The sequence below is a fragment of the Athene cunicularia genome (genome assembly GCF_003259725.1).
Source record: "Athene cunicularia isolate RWA chromosome 15 unlocalized genomic scaffold, athCun1 chr15_part1, whole genome shotgun sequence".
NCBI classification, from domain to species: Eukaryota; Metazoa; Chordata; class Aves; order Strigiformes; family Strigidae; genus Athene; species Athene cunicularia.
Genome location: NW_020799121.1, coordinates 4655225 through 4675269, shown reverse-complemented (window position 1 = coordinate 4675269; position 20045 = coordinate 4655225). Strand labels below are relative to the sequence as shown.

The 20045-nt window shown below is 37.8% G+C and overlaps 1 protein-coding gene across 4 annotated transcripts; it reads left to right on the top strand.

Annotated features, from left to right (window-relative positions):
• The first annotated feature begins 693 nt into the window (after nucleotides 1–693).
• On the top strand, nucleotides 694–19659 carry PRR14L (proline rich 14 like). Of its 4 annotated transcripts, none has more exons than XM_026859756.1 (9): nucleotides 694–1568; nucleotides 3035–3116; nucleotides 4304–4369; nucleotides 6605–10052; nucleotides 13349–13417; nucleotides 14173–14341; nucleotides 14606–14712; nucleotides 15693–15764; nucleotides 16457–19659. In XM_026859756.1, exons 1-9 carry the CDS (start codon nucleotides 1110–1112, stop codon nucleotides 16731–16733), a joined length of 4749 nt encoding a protein of 1582 aa, XP_026715557.1. In that variant the 5' UTR covers nucleotides 694–1109; the 3' UTR covers nucleotides 16734–19659. The 4 variants fall into 4 exon arrangements, 3 of the variants coding, with proteins under 3 accessions (XP_026715557.1, XP_026715556.1, XP_026715555.1); XM_026859755.1 differs by having other exon boundaries at nucleotides 5234–10052; XM_026859754.1 differs by lacking the exons at nucleotides 694–1568; nucleotides 3035–3116; nucleotides 4304–4369 and having other exon boundaries at nucleotides 4376–10052.
• Nucleotides 19660–20045: the final 386 nt, after the last annotated feature.

Below are 20045 nucleotides of genomic sequence, written 5' to 3'. Positions count from 1 at the left end.
CCAGCTACTTCAGTATGGCCACTGTTGTGGGCAAAAACTTGTCTTTCAAATGACAGAACTTTCATAGAAGATTTGTTCAGCAAAAGAATGCGCCTCACGCAAGCAGAAACATTTTTCATATTTTTCATATGACACTAGCAGGAAAGTAGATAGCTATAGAATCTTAACAAGATTTATTAACATATTGTAAGTCTAGAAGTAGGGAGCAATCAAATAAATTATATTGTTCTTAGTACACAGAAACACATTTACATGCAGTCATAAATCACTGACATGTCTGTCACTAGAGTGACTGAAATACAAGGTTAAAAGAAAAGTGATGCAATAAAAGTGGAAGAGATGGAATAAAGCATTTTGTTTCACAGGTGAAATATTGTTCTGTTCCCATTAATGCAATTTTATTCTGCTGTATCTTGCTGTTAAAAAAGAGCTTTCCAAACTCTGGCTGGTAATACTGTTTACTACCTCAAGGTTCCATCTTCATTGTTTTGTTTAAAATATCAATAAATCATTTAATCGTTGCCCCGGCAGGGAGCCGGGCCCGCCCTTGGGGCTGCAGAGGAGCCCGGCGCCGGGCTGTGTGGAAAAGCGGGTCGGGTGCTTGTTTGAGAGAAGCTGCAGGCACAGCGGATGGTGGATGATGTCCTAGCGTGCCTTTGAGGCAGAAAACTTGAAGAGAAGTTGTTTTTTTCCCCAAATATTAGAAACTGAAGCAAATCGCGGGAAAACAAATGATGCTTTAGATAAGAAGCAGACGCCTGATACAAGCCCTAGTTACTTGCTTCGTAGCCTCTTTTCAGGTTTTCCAGAAGATGAGGTTTTATCTCCAAGAAGACAATTGAATGTAAAAGGGAGGCTTGGGAATATCTATTTGTCCATACTCTCGGCTCTTGTTAGTGAAGCATTTGCTTAGATAGTCAAAATGTTTCTCCTCTCGTTTTTTAGAAAAATATTTGTAAGTATCTTTCTTAAACATATATGCTTGAATTTTGAGAATTAAGCCTTCCCTTTTAATCTAGAGTTTACTTCTGTGTATCTTGTTTTAACATTGCTTTTGTTTTTAGGGTAAACTCTGGCAAGCTCAGGACAACCAATCTCAAACTGCCCCGATGCTATCATCTGGGGGGGAATCTCTCCTTAATTCCTCTGTGTCTGCTGTAACAGAGGAATTGGACACTGGACTGCCAGAGAGCATCTCTGATGAACTTATGGCTGTATCGGAGCCTAACATGGGATTAGATGCAAAATCCAGTGTCTCAACATTAGCACACAGTGACAGTCTGTCAGCTGAGCATCATAGCACCTCTGGAGTAGAAAACTTTTGCCAGAAGACAGAGGATTTGGGTGATACGCTCCAGGTGATTTCTCATGGGCCAGCAGAATCCCTTACTGAAGAATTACTAAAGGCTGAAGACCTTGAAGAAAACGAAAAAAACAGAAAAAGAAACTTTAGGAAACTAGACTGTTCTGGTGATGAATACCAGAAAGAAAATGAAGAGGCACAAGATGCTGAGGAGTATCATGCTGAATGCTGTGCTTTAGCTCCTGGGGAAAGTTGGTCAAAGCAAGTAAGCAAATGAAAAAATTCATCCCTGCGTGATATTTTGAATTTAGGATTAGAGTGACTAGGCAGAGGACTTTGTGTGGTTTCATGTTTCTTATTTGTATTTTCTGGCATGTGTGGCATTATTTGGATTATCATGGGTCCAGTGAAAAATTAGACTATACTTCAGTAGACCAGCAGTATTTTAAAATATTAAACTTTTAGCTTCCTTACTGTTGGAATGGTGTGAGGCAGGTATGTAACAGAATGAAGAACAAAACTGACTGGTGACTAAAAAACCAAAAAGTTCCATGCCCACTATCTGTATCTTGTCGGTACAGCATTTTCTGCCAGTACTATCATCCCCAGTCAAGGTACTAACCACTAAATAATAGTTATTTCAGTCTGGTAATAGTATTATAATGTTACAGGGGACTCCAGTTTAGTATTTCAGCTTTTAATCTAAAAATAAAGATTATTCTTCATTTTTTAAATTATTCTTTTTAATTAGAGATGAAATCACTTTTTCCACATTCAAAACAAAAGACTTGCATGGTCATGGCTTTTTTTTCCCCTCCACTCTAGAAAACACTGATGATAAAAATGTTATTTTTAGGCAAAGGCTGATGAAAAATGTGCCGAATAATATTTTTTTAAAAAATGAAGAATCCCAAAAAACTCTATTTAAAAATTGAGATTTTTGGTGACTTTCTTGATCAGTTTTCTTTAGTTTGTAAATAGTTTTCACCCACACCAAAAGAACACTGGGGTGAAAAAAAACATCTTGACCTATCAGCCAGGAAATATCAGGATTGGCTGTGTGTTTTGCACTAATTACGCAATGTTGCATAATACTAAAATACTTCATTATTTTAACTCTGGATTTTTGTATCTGTTTGATTAACTTGAAAGTTTGAAAATTAAATTTTCCAGTCATTCAGTTTTCCAAGATGAATTTTCACATATTGCAAAATGCAGGTAGTTTGGTTCTGGGGTCTTGTTTTGGTTTGGCTTGGGGTTTTTTTTGCCAGTAGGTCTAAATTGTCTGTTGCTGGGTTTGTGTTTTTGAGCCAAGGGAAGGAGTGGTAGAAGGCGGCAAGTTCTAATAAAGATTAGAAAATGTATGCATCTTACCAGAGGTATACAGTAATGGCTTGGGGGTGTGAGATACACTTGGAGGCTAGTGACAGTTTGCATTTTAAGCCACTTACATTTTAGCTGTTTGCATCGCAAGAGTTCATTGCTGCTAAATACAAATCTTGATGCATCATTGTTTAATGGTGAGATGATAGTGATTGATGGGATCGGAAGGGAATAACAAGTGCTCACGTGAACCACTTGCAATGCAAGGCTGCCTCTGCAAGGGCTGATGTGTTCTGTTTCTTGGTGGCTTTCTCACTCAGAACTGACCTAGCTGAGCACGTACAGTCCCTGAAAGGCAAAATATTTCAGAAAACAGATGAATCTCCACTGATATTTGTCTTGTTTCAGGAGGACCCTCACTTAAACCAGCATGAGGTGAAGTCTTCAAGACCCTGTTGCACTGAAGTAGCAGGATCTCTGAAGAACACAGGTGCATATTTTAGCTGTACATCCTTACATACCTCCTGCTTCTCTTCCAGGTTACCTTTTGTTGATTTAAAATTGAGTGATTGTGGGATAGCTTATTTATTTTGCTTTACAGTAGAAACTATTACCCTTCATAGCTAGAACAATATGAAAATTTAATCCTTTGCTTTTTCCTGACAGCATGTGTACTTTCCTGAAAACCTTTTATGTACAAGATGTGTTTTAGTTATTTAATTAAAATACCCTGAAGCAGAAGGTGTTTTGATAGCAGATGTTTTGCATTTCGTTTTGTTTCAAAGCTGGATTATATGACAGCAGTGAAAAAGTAGGACTCATTAATTTCCTAATGTTTTAAAAAATAAAAGTGCAGAATCCAAAGGAAGAAGATAACAAAATTAACTCTTAATTTCGTTATGATCTGTAACCTTCTAGCTCCAAATGCTTTGGTCAGTTTGCCTGCATCTAGTAATTATTTCTCCCTCCATGCTGTCATGACCAAAACTTGCTCCTAGTTGAGGAATGCCATCTAGTCCTGGTCCTTAGTAGAAAATATAAAAAAGGTCTGCAGAAGTCTGAGTGAATATGTTCCTTGTAAAGTTTTGAATATGAAGATATTCTACAGTAACTGTATTTTTTTTAATTCGCACCTTCGTTGTGATTTTACAAAAAAAGCTTAGTAATAATCATAATTGCTCAGACAGAATAAGATATGTGTTGTTTTCCTATGGATAACTTACTGACAGAAATGCCTTCAAGGAAGAAATGGAAATGGCTGCTCAATGCACAGCCATATTTCTAGGACAGAGCAGATAAAGTACTCAGCTATGTTCAATTTTTATGGTACAAATAGGAAGTCATGGCCAACACCATAATGCTTAAGTATTGAGTCATAGGACCTGCATTACACCTAGCTTGGTATTAGAGGAATCTGAAAAATACGGGTCTTTGGATGCCTGCTGCTCATGGGGAATGTCTGTATTGAAAAGGATTGCATTTGTTAATGTAGGTTTGTGGTGGGGGTAGTTTTTTTCTTCTAAAGGCTTGTAGAATTGTTAGCATCATTTTTCACTTTTAAAAATATTTTGGTAACCAACACAATATTGTGTACGATACTAGAATAAACTTAGTAAGCTGAATGCATTCTAAATTTAGTATATGGCTCTGATTTGCTTTATTTTTTTTCTCATGCAGAAGAAAACCAAGCAAATGTTCAGGTGATAGCTGAAACTCTGCCAAAGCTCACTGAAGAAGTACAAGGTATGAAGGCTGATGGGACTAGGATATTTAGTAAAGCAGGATACAGGAATGCCAGAGTGAGTAAAGGTCTTCCACCTGAGAGCACTGCGTGCCCAGACATAGACACAGTCATGGCCAGAGCTGGGGTTTCAGAAACCAGCGTGTTAGATTTTTTAGAGCCTTTAAAAGTCATGGATGTTGAATCAGCCACAGAGCATCCACAAGAAACAAATAAATATAATGGGTTGAAAGCCCATACTGCCATGCTGTTGAGAACAGGGGGTAATGTTGTAACTATGTTGGACACTAGAGACGAAAAGGTACCCAGGCGCAATCCTGTTAATGAATTCAGTACATCACTTGCTAATTGCCAGACTTATCAGCAGGATGAAGAAAACAATGCTCATGGTTTCGGTACTGGTCCTGTACCTAAACATAATGAACCTCATAGGCTGTCATCAGCAGAAAGCTGTAGAACACTCTCCACAAAAAGTTCTGAAGTTTTATATTCAGTTCTGAAAAGCATCTGTTATTTGGACTTTAGAAATAAGCCATTAGAAAACAATAGTGCTGCAGTCCATGAAATTATCAATGAAACCCCAAAAATTGAAAGTCAGACTCATTATGATTGTGGAACTGAGTTTGTAGAAAATCAAACCTCCACATCCATACCAGTAAAGCAGATCTTGGTGGTAAGGAGCAAAGGATTACCTAGTGTTAAAACTGATCATAGGGAAGTAAGTGGTAGTACAGTTAAGTCATACAGCTCTGAACTTGAAGAGGCTGCTGAAGTTCGGAGAAAAATTGCTGTGGGAGATAACGTTGAAGTTCGTAACTGGCCTGAAGCTCAAGAGGGTGCTAATTCTGAGCATTGTCATTCTTCAGTTTTTAGTTCTGTTGCTTCATCTCCTGAGGAGTTCTCAAAAGAAAAACTTAAAATGGTCCCATCAGAAGGTGATAAGTTGAAAAAAGACCTGTGGCAATCCTCTGTCAGTGATCTATGGAAGGATGATAGAAAAGAAAATAGTCTGTTGATGGAAATGAGCAACATCACTTCCCATGAAATTGGACAGACAGGCAGACTCTTTTATAAGACCTCCAGTAAAATTTCTCCTCCCAGTAGCCACAGCTATCTGGATCTTAGTACCAAGCTAGAAAAAGACTTGTCTGAGACACAACTGCTTGGAAAGGAATCTGAGAGTAATACACCACCAAAAGAGTTGGCTGACAGTTTAGTTGATGCTGCAGAAGCTAACAGTAATGACAGTTTGTCCACTGGCAAAGAAACTAATTTGATTTCTACACTAAATATAACTCTACCTCCTGTTGCACAAAAATCAAGAGAATCTCATCACAATGAATGTCCTCCTCGTACTGCCAATAAAATTTCAAGCAGGAACAAGGCTCAGGATAATCTGTCTGGAAAAGAATCAATTGGTGCTTCTGGAACAATGGGGGAACAAGTTGCTGAAATCATACTTCATGAAGACAAATTCAAGTCTTCAGTAAGTTCCAGGACTTTTGATAACTTTAATCTGACAAGCAAAATTTCCCAAAAGAACACGAAGTCTTTATCAGGAAGTACGGAGGATATGGTCACTGGTTTAGAAAATGAACACAAAGACACAACGAATTGTAATAATTGGAGTATAAAAGACCAGTGTACAGTTGCCAGTACTTCCTGTATTTTATCAAGGAGCCCATGTGTAGATGATGTTCTCCTAAACAGTTACTCTTTTAATGTTGATGTTGATAAGAAGATTGAAGAAAATGTTAATTTGGAAGGAGAAGCTTCTGCTGCCTATAACAGTAAAAAGGCAATAATCTTTCCAGAAGCACACTTGCCTTTAGCATGTGGATGTCTTCTTCACGAAGATGACTGGGGCAACAGAGGTGTAGATCTGCATGGGACAAATGACATTTCCACAGCAAAAAACATGTTTTGTTCAGCTTATACTGCAGAGAAGTCTATTGCTACCTTGGTAAGAGATGAGATTTCAAATAAGAATATGGAGGTTGTGAAACAACTTGATCTCCGTAAAGTAACAGATGGAAGTGAAAGTGTTTGTGATAGAGATAAGGCAAAAGAACAAATCGCCATGTGTGCTCTCCAGACAGATGATAAAATAAGAACTGTGGATTCTTCAAAGGCTTTGGAAGGCAATCAAAGAAATAAGACTAGTGAACAGCTATTAGGCAGATATTTGAACAAAAAGACCTGTGTTCGTAATTTTGGATTTTGCAACTCTCCATTAGGCCCAAAGAAGAGAGAACTAGGTGCATCTGAGAAGAAAGAAGCGTCCTCACCTGTAGCTGATCCCTCCAAGTGTAGTGCTTCAATCTGTGATACGCATCCGTTACTCAACAACATGAATATTCAAGGACGACATGCTAGCCAAACAGAAAAGACCATTCATCCAATGGAAAATCAGTGTCTTGCATGTCCAAGCAAGTTTGATGGCCCAGTTCCAAGCAGCAAGCGACATTTGGAAAGTTTAAACAACCAACCAAACACTGGCTTACGAACTATGGTTACTTCTGCAGAAGAAACCAAAATATCAGTTGGCTCTAGTCAAAGTGAAGAGACGCTGTTAAAAACAAGTGATGACCTGCCTTCATTAGTTCATAAATGTGCAAGAGAAGACAGTGTTCAAGGAATTCTAAAAGAGAATGTAGTGGATTTAGACTCTCTAAATGGTGTGAGAAATGATGACCGTTCAAGATACGTGGGCTTCATCAGTGATCTGATTGAAGAGAAGGCAGGCAGACTAAAAGAACACAAGAACAGATGTGAAAGAGAAGATAAAGGAACTCCCAAAGAAAGCTTTTCTGATAGCAAATCACACTGCTCACAGCATGCTTGCTTTATCAAATGTGCAAAAGAGAAAGCAGAGCTAGTGTTTGCAGGAAACAAAATGCAGCAGTCTTTGCCAAAGATGAAGTTGTTGATGGAGGATCAGGAAAATACAGTTAGTGCCCAATATTTGGCCTTCTCATCAATTCATGAGAGTCTGTCATATAAGCCGGAAAATACCAATGTGCTTTCAGAGACAGAAAACAAAAAAAATCTGAGAATAAAATCTATCTTAAATAACTCTTGCTTGCAGTTAATATTTGAGCCTGGTAAAGAAAGTGATGCTCAAAAAGGTATTGGTCCATCCCATTTTGGCAAGTTTGATATCCAGGAACCTTTTGAAGATACTCAAGTGGATTCAGAAACACCGTCAGCTCTGAACTTGGGAACCTCTCTGCCTGAGAAAGAAAAGCTGTGTATGTCATCTGAGAATACACAAATAGGAAATTGTGATTTGTCTTCAACTGAAGTTTTTCGCAAAGTGACAAAACCTCTTTCTGTAACAAGGTCTGTTAAGAGAAGAGCCAGCAATACTGAGATTCCAACTTCAGAGAAGGAAACAGCAACTGGCTTTCTGAATGGTGCAAAAAGCTTAAGAGTTTGTGCACACAGTGAAGAAAGTCTGGGAGATGAGGGGCATAGCATGCTAACTGTGAAGGACGTGGATGTGACATCACCAAAAAGTTCTTGCTGTGGAGAGAAGTTTAAGAATGCATATGTAGAAGAGAAGATGGGAAGAGAAGTAGTCCCTAGAAAAAAGTTGCCCATAGATTCTTTTCTTGATGGAGAAGGTTGTCTATGGGCCTCATTAGAAGATTCAAAAGATTCTGGTAGCAAAAGAGTCCTCAGTACTGAAAATTATGGAAATACTGTGGAAGAAATCCCAAAATCTAACCTAAATAATCTTTCAAAAGAAAGAAAAAATTACATAAAGCTCACAAACTTAGCAACTACCAGTCTACTTTCAGAAACTCTGCATGATTGTCAAGTTGAAGCTGCATCTGATGCAGAAACTTCACCAGAATTGCAGTATAATACAACCCCCACATTTTATCCACATGTGAATATACTATCAAACAGGTGCAAAGATGCATCCCCAAACTGCATGGTTTGCAGTGAAGTATGTGTGCCTTACAAATTAAATGCACAGAGCAAAGACAATGTTAAGGAGATTACAGAAGGCCAGGACACTATACCAACTCATTCCGATCGCAAGGAAAATGAGAGACTTGATCAAATAAAGCAATGTCGGGTACTTAAACGAAAGAACAGCTATGAGAAGATGGAAGTACATCTCTCAGACAAGGCACAACAAGAACAGAACTCAGAATATCAAGAGAAAGGAAAAATCACACTGCAACCAAGTATGTTGCACAGTTCTGAACTTTTATGCAGCTCCTCAAATGAGTTGGTGACATCAAGAAATATGAGGTTTGAAGGTCTTTCAGAGGAGATTTTTGCTGTCAGAAGCAATGAAAATAAACTATGTAGCACTTTACAAGAAGTCAAAAGGCCAAAGATTACCACAGATATTATTAATTCACAGTTTTTGAAGACTCAGGATTCAGAAATAGAAAACCTGAACCTTAATTTAGGGTATGATGGAATCCCTGGTGCCTTTGGAATTACAAATAAACTAAGAGGACCTCTTCCATTAAAAAGACAGCCTGGAAGGGCGTGCAAAAAAGTTTCCACATCATATCAGCTAAAAACAGTAAGAAAAAGCAAAAAAATTAAAAGTTCACCTTTTTTTGAGATTGTCCCAGAAGTATTGCCTAAGCAGGAAAACCCACTTCTCAAATCTTTGTACTTTGCATGTAAACCACCAACAATGGAAACGGAAACAGCCATGAGATTTGTGCATATGCCAAGGCAGAGGTCCAAGAGTTGCAGTTTGTTGAACAGCTTGAAATTTAGAAAATGTACCAAAGAACCGGCATTGTTGAGCAAGCTGTCTGCAATGGCTAGCAAACTCCTTGCACCTGCCAAAAGCACCCATAACTCAGAACCTCTGCCATATTCTTCTGAAATTCTTCCAGTGGGTGAGAGGTATAGCCAACGTAGATCTAAAAATCTATTGGAAGCCTTTTCTTGCATTAACAGAAACTTACACTCACGCTGGGCTGACAGTTGGTGCACCAAGATGTTCAGTTTTCAGCCTTTGGCACTTTATTCTGTAGAATCTACCAAAATACTTTTTTCAAACTTGAGCCACAAGCCTCCAGCCTCTTTCTTGGATACCCCAGTTTTCCCAATTTCTTTTCACATAAAATTGGACTCCAGTCCTGTGACAGACCTCACAGGGATTATATCCCAGCACTCCATACATCACAGACCGGCTTGGGAAGAAATGCCAGCACCACCTTCAGAGTGGACTTTCTCTTTTCTGCTGTCTCAGAGATGTTCAGGTACAACAGCTTTTAATGAAGATTTCAGTCTAAGGGGTGAGCTGCATTCCTCTCTCTCTGTAACAACCCCAAGGACTGTTGCCCTTCATCCTGACCACAGAATAAATGCTGCAGCTGAAAGGAGAGGAGGTTGCTCCATGCTTGGCCTTCACACAGTGTTAGCACTTTCTTCCCCTGGATGTTACAGGATTTGGACAAGAAGAAGAAACTTAACCAGTCATATTCCTACCATCCAGAGACTATTTATATCACAATTCGCACAGGGTTTGAAAGGGGCAAGGCATCCAACTTGTGTATCAGATGGCCTCATCTCTTCATTGCCATACTCACTGGGCAGGGTACTATCCATATGGAGTCAGCATGGTCCTGCCTGTCCCTCCGAAATCACTCCTCTCCATTCCAGTCACTGCAAGTGGCAGCCAAGTGTGGGCATCGAGAACAGGTAAAACCCATCAACTTATTTCTGAGATTAAATATGTATAGGGTATGTACTTGCTCCTTTTTGGGAGGGAGAGGGTAATTGCAGCTTGCATTGGAGGGTCAGTTTCCCCTGTTCCAAATCTACACATTCTGCTCCAAAAATGGCTCAGTATGGAAGATTCTTCCATACAAAACAGTCTGTTAGCTGGATTTAAATATATTTGCCTTCACTTCTTTATTACTGTCGTGTTTTGGCAGAATGGCTAACTCTATTTTCTTCTCCCTTGCAAAATTTACACACCATGCATCAGAATATATAATGCAGAAAGGTGAGCTACTTCATTAGTTCTATTCAGAGTGACTGCAGAACAACTGGATTTCTGAGGTAGGAAAGTTTTTTTCAGAGGTCTGAGCCACAGGTGCTGCTTGGAACCACTGTAAAATGCTCAATATCAGATTAGGAAGAATCCTAAGGGGCGGGGGTTGGCATTCAGTTAAATTTTTAATTGTATTCCATGACTGTTCTATGCTAATTGAAACCTCTTTATGTATGCTGTGCCTTTTGATGGTATGTGCCCAGTGTATTGTTCGCACAAGCAAGTGTAGCTCCAGTTCAGGTTGGTAATGAATTTGTGTCATTCTCAATATGAGTGGGAAGAGGACGGCAATCTACTCTGCATATTTAATTTAACTTTGCTATTGCCATTTGTTGAGAGCTTTTTACTAAAACAGAATGAGATGAGAGGTTCCTAGCTCTGTTACAGGATTTTTGCATGCTCTTTTGCAAAGACTGCCCTTTAAGCCTCAGTGCCATGGAGCAGTTCAGCCTGATTTTATAGTCTCAAGATTCCTGGGCAGAGTTAAAGGCTCATGAGCACTGTAGAAAAGTCCCTTTGATTAATTCTTTAATAAGGCAGTCTCTAGAGAACTGTTAAATTTGGCTTACCTCACATCATAGCTTGACCTATCTATAATCAAAAACCTTACTAGATAACTAATGTTGCATTTTGCTTTGTGTAAATGGATAACATATCTAAAAGTTTTAAGTATATCACTTGTTAGTATGAATTCTAATGTCTACCAAAAGTGTAATCTACTCCATTCTGGGAATTGTCTGTGCTAAGAGAATGAAGTTGCATAGAGACAACTTTGCAGCACATTCTGTTGGACCTGCGTTCTTTTTCATTCCATGTAAATCAATACATCAGGATGAATTTTCTAGTGTACAGATTAGTACTCTGGAAGTAATACCCGTAAACTACAGTTCGAGCACTAAACTTTTTTTTAAAAAAAAAAAAAAAAAGACATTGAAGACATCCTTGCCATTCTTTAAAAACAAAATGCACACCTTACTTTTTACAACCTCTGTGTAGGAGGTGAATTTATTATTTTGCATTGTTGAGTATATGTTACCCTTGGACCGGGAGATCAGGGCTGACTTAGCTCTCATGTTTTCTCCCATGTTCTACTCCTAGGCAGATTGTTACAGCATATCCAGTTAGCTAAAGTATAAAAGGATTTAATTCCTTGATGTAAAGGGTCATTTGAAAACTGAATGTTTTGCTATGAATTATCTTTATCACAGAAGGAGAGAAGCCAGATCAAACATTATCACTCCAAGTGAAAAATAACCCAAAGTTAAAATAGTCTAAAACTGTTTTCTCTCTAAAATACCATAAGTGTATGAGGCAGTCTTAATTCTTCTGCCCATTCAGGCTTTCTGTAAAGTGATGAAACTACTGTAGCATGCTGTGAGTTGAAGAGAATGTTTGTAGAAGTTTAAAGTGCAGCAAATAACTTCTATTCATAAAACAGTTAAGCAAAAATTAATATGAAATATTTTAAATACTTAGCACAATTTTAGATTCCATTTTGCTGAAGATTGACAGCTTGTATAAATAATTCTGGTTTTAATGGTATGAACAGGAACAGTGACAAAAGGATAATTCAGTAAACATTTCTTAAATTTATGTGTACTCAAAAAAAACTATCTCTGAAATAAACATTTGGTATATAAATGCAAGAATACGAGATGTATGCTTGGTGCAGTATGACAAATCTTTGCCTGTTTTGATAAGGATAGTTAAAAATCAGAAAAATTAAAAAGTGGCTCCAAGTTCTCTGCAGGCCATTTTCTTCTGGAAGAGATTTGACCTCTTTCAGTTATTTAATTCATAGTTAGGGTTTTCAGTAACCAGGAAAACAAGGAACTAGAGTGTTTCTCCTGCCTAAGAATCTTTCTCTGTTGCTTCCACTGCCAGTAATAAAGCATTCTTTAAGTGAAATCTTTTTTTATAATTAAGGCTCATTTGGATTCATCATTTCCAAAGTGGTTTTTTTTTTTCTCTCTCCCTGTAATTTATTACTGTTGCATAAAACAGCTCTGCCTCAAACATGGAGGACTCTGATGCACGATGGGTACAAATTCCAGTAGTGTTGGGATAATGAGTGGAACATTGAAACAAAATTTTTTAGTTCTGTTCTTAACTGATAAAGACAAGAAATGGGTCTTTCTGACTTCCTTATATTTGGACTTCCCCGTGCTGCCAGCATGGTTGGTTTTCATTTATTTTGTAGCATCCCAGTCTGGCTGTAACTGCTTTGGAACAGTGAAGTATATTTAGCTGTTGGTTTGGGAGAACAGCAAGTACGAGGTTTGTTGTTTAATATAATAAAAGCTGTCCCAGCTGATTTTTTTTTTTCCTGCTATTAATAGCATGGGCACAAAACTAAAGATTAATATGAAAGGACTTAGAGCTGCTGTGCTGACTTTTATGCCATAGAATGATTGTAATTACCAGCCCTTATGGAAGGGCCTTTGGTTATTCTAATAGACTGAGAATATTCAAGTAAGATTGTGGGAATTGGAGACAACAGGGAGTTAATCTTACGAAAATCCTTCCTTGTTACTGTTGCCGCTATGCACTTCTTTATTTAGTAGCCAAATCCTTCAATGCTTTTGGTTACTTTAATTTTAAAATCTGAGGGGTTTGAAGTAGGTATATAGGCCTTCATAGAAATAATTACCACTTTCAGACTAATACTGTCTCCATCTCTTTCTGTACTTTTATTTCCTTTTCTCATCACTACCATTTTTAAGTTAAAATAGGACTATTTCTCTAACAATCTGTCAGTGAAATTCTGTGGACTAAATGGCAGATGTGGCTTGTTCTTGTATCATTTTAGTCTTTCATTCTCATTTCTGATATTAGCATTTTTTGTCTTTCAGTCCAGTTTATACTAATACTTTTCCCTCATCTTTTTTATAGTGTAGACTTAATTTCTGTCTTTTTTTTTCCCATTCTTCTTTTGAACCAGCAATGCCATGCTACCGCACTTACCTGTACAGTGTTTGGAAGCACTACAGACTGCAGGTCATGAGATATGGTGAGTCTCTTGGACTTTGATATTTATTCTGAGTAGTGGGATCATAAGCTTTGCTTATGTCATTTTGGCTTTCACCTTTCGGCAGTTCACTCCAAGAATAGCTTTCTGATTAAAGTGTTAGTGAAGTAAACTGTCTGGATCACATAATGAAGAAGTGGAGGACCATTAATGTAAATACGCTGTAGATCATTGCACATTTTCTTTGAATTTGAATCATGTTTTTGCCACTTATGAAATCAAAATGTGAAACTATATAAGTTTGTTTTTCTTACTTGGATGTATGTTCCTTCTGTCTGAGTGACTGGACATTAGGTGCTGAAACGTCCTCCTATTCTTTTTCAGTGTTGGGGTGGCAGTTATAAAAGCTATATTTTAAATTTATCTGTAAACAAAAAGTATTAAATTAATAGTTGTATCAAATTTGCTGGCAGAAAAGGAGAATTAATCATTTTCTATCAGTAGATACTAAATAGAGCTGTAAACTGTTTAACCATGTGAAAAGGAAAAGACTGTTTAAAATTACATGTTCAAATACACTGGCAGTTTAGTTTGTTTCAGTATCAATGTGTGCTGCAGCAGTTTTTGGCTGTATGTATGTGCCAGAGAAAGTGTTCACTTATTTGGGCAATTTCTGTGAACTGCATTGGGTTTTTGTGCCCATACTGTGATTTAGGAACATCACCCGAGAGCATGGAATGTTGTTGCAGCATAAATTGGGTATTAGTCTACATATATTCCCTCTTCTTCTGTTACAGTCTGGAAACTTCATTCCCTCTTCCATTACCAAAGTCTTCCTCGCTTCCAGAGTCATTGCCATCTCCCCGCAGGCTTTCAGCATCTGAGCTCCAGGTCCATGCCCTTGATGAAGCTGATGCTTCTGTTCCAGCCTGTCTTGGATCCCAAGATGACACAGAATTGAAAAAAGTGAGTTTATTTTAGTTTTCTCACACTCTTGGTTCCCTAGAAGCTGAAGCTGCTGCTGTTGAACATTACCTAGTTACTGTTAAAGACAAGGAGAGAATACAGGCTGCTAGTCCTGGTCTGTGCTGCTGCTTTCTTTTATTCAAGCAGAAAGAAGGTGGCAAAACAAAGAGGAATGTTTATAAATAATGTATACTCAACATAAGAGGGAATTCTCTTGAATAGTGTGGTCATTATTTCTTCATTTTAATTTTTTTCTTTCTTAAGACTGAGCTGGAAAAGAGGCCAAAAAAGGTCTCACAGATCCGAATCCGGAAAACTGTTCCTAAGCTGGACCATAACCTTACTCCAATGGGACTACCCAAACCAAAAAGGTGAGCAGTACCTTTTAAATGGACTCATACTAGCTTCTGTTGCTTACATTTCCTGCAGAATAATGGCTACAATAAATGCTTTTCTTACCACCACTGTTTTGTACACTCTCAGTTGAGTGATGTCTGATTCTTCCTTTATAAGAAAAGACTGACACAGATGTATCATCTGTAGAAAAGACTGAAGAAAGAAACTCCTCTTTAAACATAACTTTTTTTTCAAGTGAGAAGGGATAAACAAAGGACTATGGGATTTGAACTACTACCTGTTCTTCAGCAAAATGTGAAAGACTAAGTTGCAATGGAATGATTTTTCTGAAGAAAGAAGTTCATATCGATAAACATACATTGAAAATAATTCATTCTGTAATGCACAGTGAGATGAAGTGATCTGTTAGGAAGTTCTGCTGATGCAAATTATGTTGGAGTTCTTAACAGTCCCTTCTTTGTTCAGTGTGTATGATCTTAGGGAAACATTAGTTCAGTGTAAATGTGGGTAATCACAGTGCCAGATATTGGTAAAAGCTCTTCCAATCAGTCATCTAGTATTTTGTTCACTTCTGTCTTAAACAGAAGTGCCAGCTTTGACAAAGGAATGCATTTCTTCGGAGGTCAACTTGCTAATTGTCAATCGCTAACTTTTAAAATCACTGTCCGTCTTGTCCTAGCTTCCATAAAAAGGTGACCTGGGAAGGGATTTCCCTTCTTTTGAGCATCATTATTTCAAAACATCATAGAATGCTAGAAGGAGCATTGACCTCTGCAGAAATAGCAAGTTTTGACCCAGACCTTATAAAAACACTTTGTGAAATTAGATACTTAACAACCTCATTTTTCATTCCTCCCTATCGCCCATAAGTTAAGGCATAATTAGTTAGCATTTAGGCATAGAACACAAACCATACTTGTTTCTTGTAAATCTGCTTGTGAAGAGAGGTGGTTTTGAAATTCTTTCTTAATTGATTTGTTCATTACTTTTTCAGGCTTAAGAAGAAAGAATTTAGTTTAGAAGAAATTTACACAAACAAGAACTATAAGTCCCCTCCTCCAGCCAGGTTGGTTCTGATGAAAACTAAGATAAATGTAAATTACTTAGGCAGAGAGAGAGAGGATGTTAAAGGTGTCTGAAAGTTAAGAGGAAGATAGATTTTTAAAATTGCTGTAGTTTAAAGTGGTAGAGAAAGTTAATTCAAAAATAGTATCTTTTACTATTTGGATGGAAAGCAGTAGAATGGAATATGAACTAAGAATTTGCAGCTGTTTAAGTATGGATTTTTGTTTGGGGTTTTTTTTTTTTCATCTACTCATTCATTTCAGCCTCTATCCAAGTACAGTACTTTTTCAAAATTCAAAGGCAATTAAATATTCTGTAAAATACTAAGAATAACTGCCTGTCATCAAGTATAGCTTGATTATCAAGACTGCTACATCTTTTTTAATATTCAAATCTATTTGTTCTGTAAAATCAAAATTCTGTAATTGTGCTCTTGAACTGAAACACAGATAGAAAAAGATCCAACCCAAATGTCTATGCATCAATAACAAATGATTTAGGTAGTGGTAATGGGCAGCTGTATGAGGTGTAAGCTGTAGATAAGTATACGTTAAAAGAGCTGTGGAGAGACTTTAAGAGTGTAAAACTTGGAAGTGTGTTTATTTGGGTTATGAAATCCACCTATCTCCCTGTCCTTGTAAGGTGGTAATTGCCTCTTGAGTGTTCATGAGTTCCGTCCTTTACTTTTACCAGGAGCTTGGAAACAATCTTTGAAGAGCCCAAGGAGAAAAATGGACGCTTGATCTCTGTCAGCCAGCAGAAGAGAAAGCGGATTCTAGAGTTTCAGGACTTTACTCTTCCCCGGAAAAGGAAGACACGAAGCAAAATCAAAACAGTGGGTAGTTTCACCCGAGCAAAAAAAGCTGCAGTACACAGTGCAGAGTTAGATGCTCTTCTGAGTCAGAAGCTAATGGACCTTGAAGTTTTTTTTGCAAAGGAGGCTGAGCGGGAGCAGGCTTCTAGCATCTGAGGGAGCTGAAAATGGTCCAATCAGCTCTGTCAGTATTTTAGTCCCATTGGGAGAAATATACAGACTTCTCATACATTGTTCTACCACTCTGTTCTTACATCAGGTGATCAGGTTTTGGCTGTGGCCCTCTTTAAGGTGCTATTTTTATTTTCTTTTTTTCTTAAACGTTATTGGAGGGATTCTTTCAGGTCCTTGTTTGAGTGTAACAGCCACATACAACTTACCATTCCTTCTGCAACCTCTGGAAATTACTGCTAATGTTTAATTAAACACCTTTTGGGGGTAGAGTAGGAGTGTGAAGGAGGAAGTAGTGCACCTTCAGTGATGCTAGAACTCTGTACTCAAGATCATTTGCACATTTGAGTCTACTGTTGTTACTGTAATGGCTATTTTGAACAACCTGACAGAAGAGATACAGTGTTCAGTAAAGGTGAATTCTAGCAAACACATTCTTGGTATACCACTAACTTTTTAACAATTAAAAGTAGCTGCCTGAGTTTGCTTTCAATTGTTTCTTCCTTCTGTTTACTTAGAAGGTTCCTTCTGAGTTTCTGTGCCCTTCCTGGCTTCAGGCAGCAGAAGCCCGACATAACTAGATTTTAAATAACTTGCACTTTGTATATGTTTGTTTGCTGCATGAGGACCCCTTTTAACATGATTGAGCTCAAAACCAGGTAATATTTTAAGAAAAAGTTGTGCCCAGTACTAATTTTTACCCAAATATAGAGTTATTACCTACTTGGCTGATGCCAACCTCTTCTCCAGAGGAAAAGGCAATTAGCCCATGAGGATGTTAAGCTCCTGGATGTGTAAGTAGAGGGTTTTTTTTTTAACTGAGCTGAGATGCTGCATGCAGGAACACCAGCAAAATCTCTGAGACTCATTTTTAAGTGATTTTTAATTCCATTAAAAATACAACTTGATTTTAATGCCAACAAGAAAAGGATTTTTGCATCTTGCGGGTTTTTTACCATTTTAAATTTACAATTTGTGTAGCTTGTAACTAATGTTCTCTGTACAGCACTGTTGTACATGATAGCTAGTGTTGTACAAAGAGCCTCCTAGCATGTCAAATTTTTTTTCATTGTGTAAGGCCATTTGTAATTATCTGATGCAGCAGATTTCTCATGCCATCTCATCTGATGGACAATTTCTCAGCTATACCTTTTGAAGGAAGAGAGCTCCCTTCTGGGATAACTTCTGTTAAACTTACTTGAAGCATAATTCAAAATGAATGCTAGCTGCAGTTCAGGTAATTTTTGTCCTTTAGTGCCTATAGAAGTTATTCAGGCAAAGCTATCACTGCTGGGATGCTCAAATTTTAATTAGTCTGTTCTTTCACTTGAAACTTGCACTTTCTTATTTCCCTACCCATATAATAGAGTTTCTATTTACCTTCAAAATGAGCAAATATCTAGGGGGGTGGGTATTTTCAGTAAAGTCCCAATAAATGCGGGACTGAAAATACCATTATTGTTGCTCTGCCACTTCTGTTACTGAACAGAAGACGAAAAATTAACAAACGATCTGTTGAATCCCAGAGCTTTGAAAGTAGAGAAATGGAAGAGGATTATTACACTGTGTGTGCCTGAGTCTTGAAATGTAGTCTGGGCTCGTTGTGCTCTCAGCTTATGTGCTGGGATTCCTAGAAGTTTACATTCCTGTTTTGGAGGCTAATTAATTATTTTTAATCAAGAAGACCGAAGAAAAGAGGAGTGCACACTTAAAGTTAGTGCTGTTTGAGTTTTGAGGGTAAAATAACAAGGCAGGCAAACTTTGAACATACTACCATACTATTTCAGCAGCAAGGTCTGGTTAACCTATTTGGGCTGCTGTAAAACGTTTTAATTGATCCTCTTTATTTTTGTAAAAATCCCTAAACAATAAAGGTTGACTGCCTTTAAAAAAATGTTTGAAACTTTCCCTATACTGGTTTATTAGCCTAATTGACTAGTTGGAGTGAGATATATATTTTTATGGTTCTATGCTATAGGATGGGATTATTACACAGCATTCATTCACCTTCTATTAATATGGGAGGCTTCTAGTGCTGTGACACAGTTGAGCAGTAACCTTACGGGGCTCTAAAGGAAACAAGGATATGGGTGGGGAGGGAGGAAACTTGGGTCCAGGCAAAGTTCAGACCTCTAATGTGCTTCGAAACATGGAATGTCTTGGGTTTTTCCTTTGGGTTACGGGGTTTTTCTTGCTTTATTTGTTTTTGTCTGCTTCCCTGCTCTGTCTTGTTTCTAATTGGTTTGAAATAACATTTCTTAGCTTTTTTAACAGCTACAGCAGAGAAAGCGGAGCAAAGAAAACACTCCATTCTCTTTTGTTTACAATAATTGGAGGAGTTACAAAATGGGCGTTGCAGTTGCCTAGCTTGTCCCAGACCTAAGTTTCTGGAAGCCCAAATATACAGCATTATTCTGTTTTGGTTTAGTATTTGTATGATGATAGAGATGTTAGCTAATTAACAAAGCATCTCTTCACCCCCTCCAGCATACAGATGTCAGTCATGCTCTTGCACTTTTTCTGTTTTCCTTTCCCACCTCTGTTCCTGTTTACAGCACTCATGGAACAGCCTTGTTCCTTGTGACTGCTGCTTGTACACTGGGAGTGATGACTGCAAAAGCTATGTATTTGCCAGTCTGAGCTGCTTATGTCTCAGATAACTGAAAGAAAAAAGTATAGAGGATGCGTATTTTTGGGTCTTGCATACATCCCTTGTGGAAGGATATGTACACTTGCCTTTTTATAAAGTGAATCCACTCCAGTGAAGATTTTTTTTTTTATCATCATGGAAAGACATTGTACATACTACGCACAGAATGATGACGACTACAGCAGCTTGAGAAGAATTGCGAAGCTTTTGCCATGTACTGTCTCTTAGTCGCAAGTTTTACAGAGCCAGGCAGCTCTTTGCTAAATTAAAAAAAAAAAAAAAAAAAACAACAAAAAAAAACCCCCAACACCTTATTTTAATCATACTATGACTGGAGCAGCTAAGGGCTAAGGCTATTTAATATATGTTAGAGCATTTGCCTGGCTGGCCTTGTGGCTGCATACACTTGAGTTCTGATGCTTGCTGGATATTTTGCAAGCACTTCTCATTTATTGTATTTGATTTGAGGTGGGCCTTTGTATTATGTTCCAGGTGCTCTTCTAGAATATGGATGGTAACTGTGGATTAAAAATTTATATGATGCTACAAAGTTAACAAATAGCTCAGTGAGAATCTGTACACTTGTGCCAGTAGCCTCCATCATGCTCTTGGCATTTTGTTTCTGTTCAATATTGTGTGAATCTAAG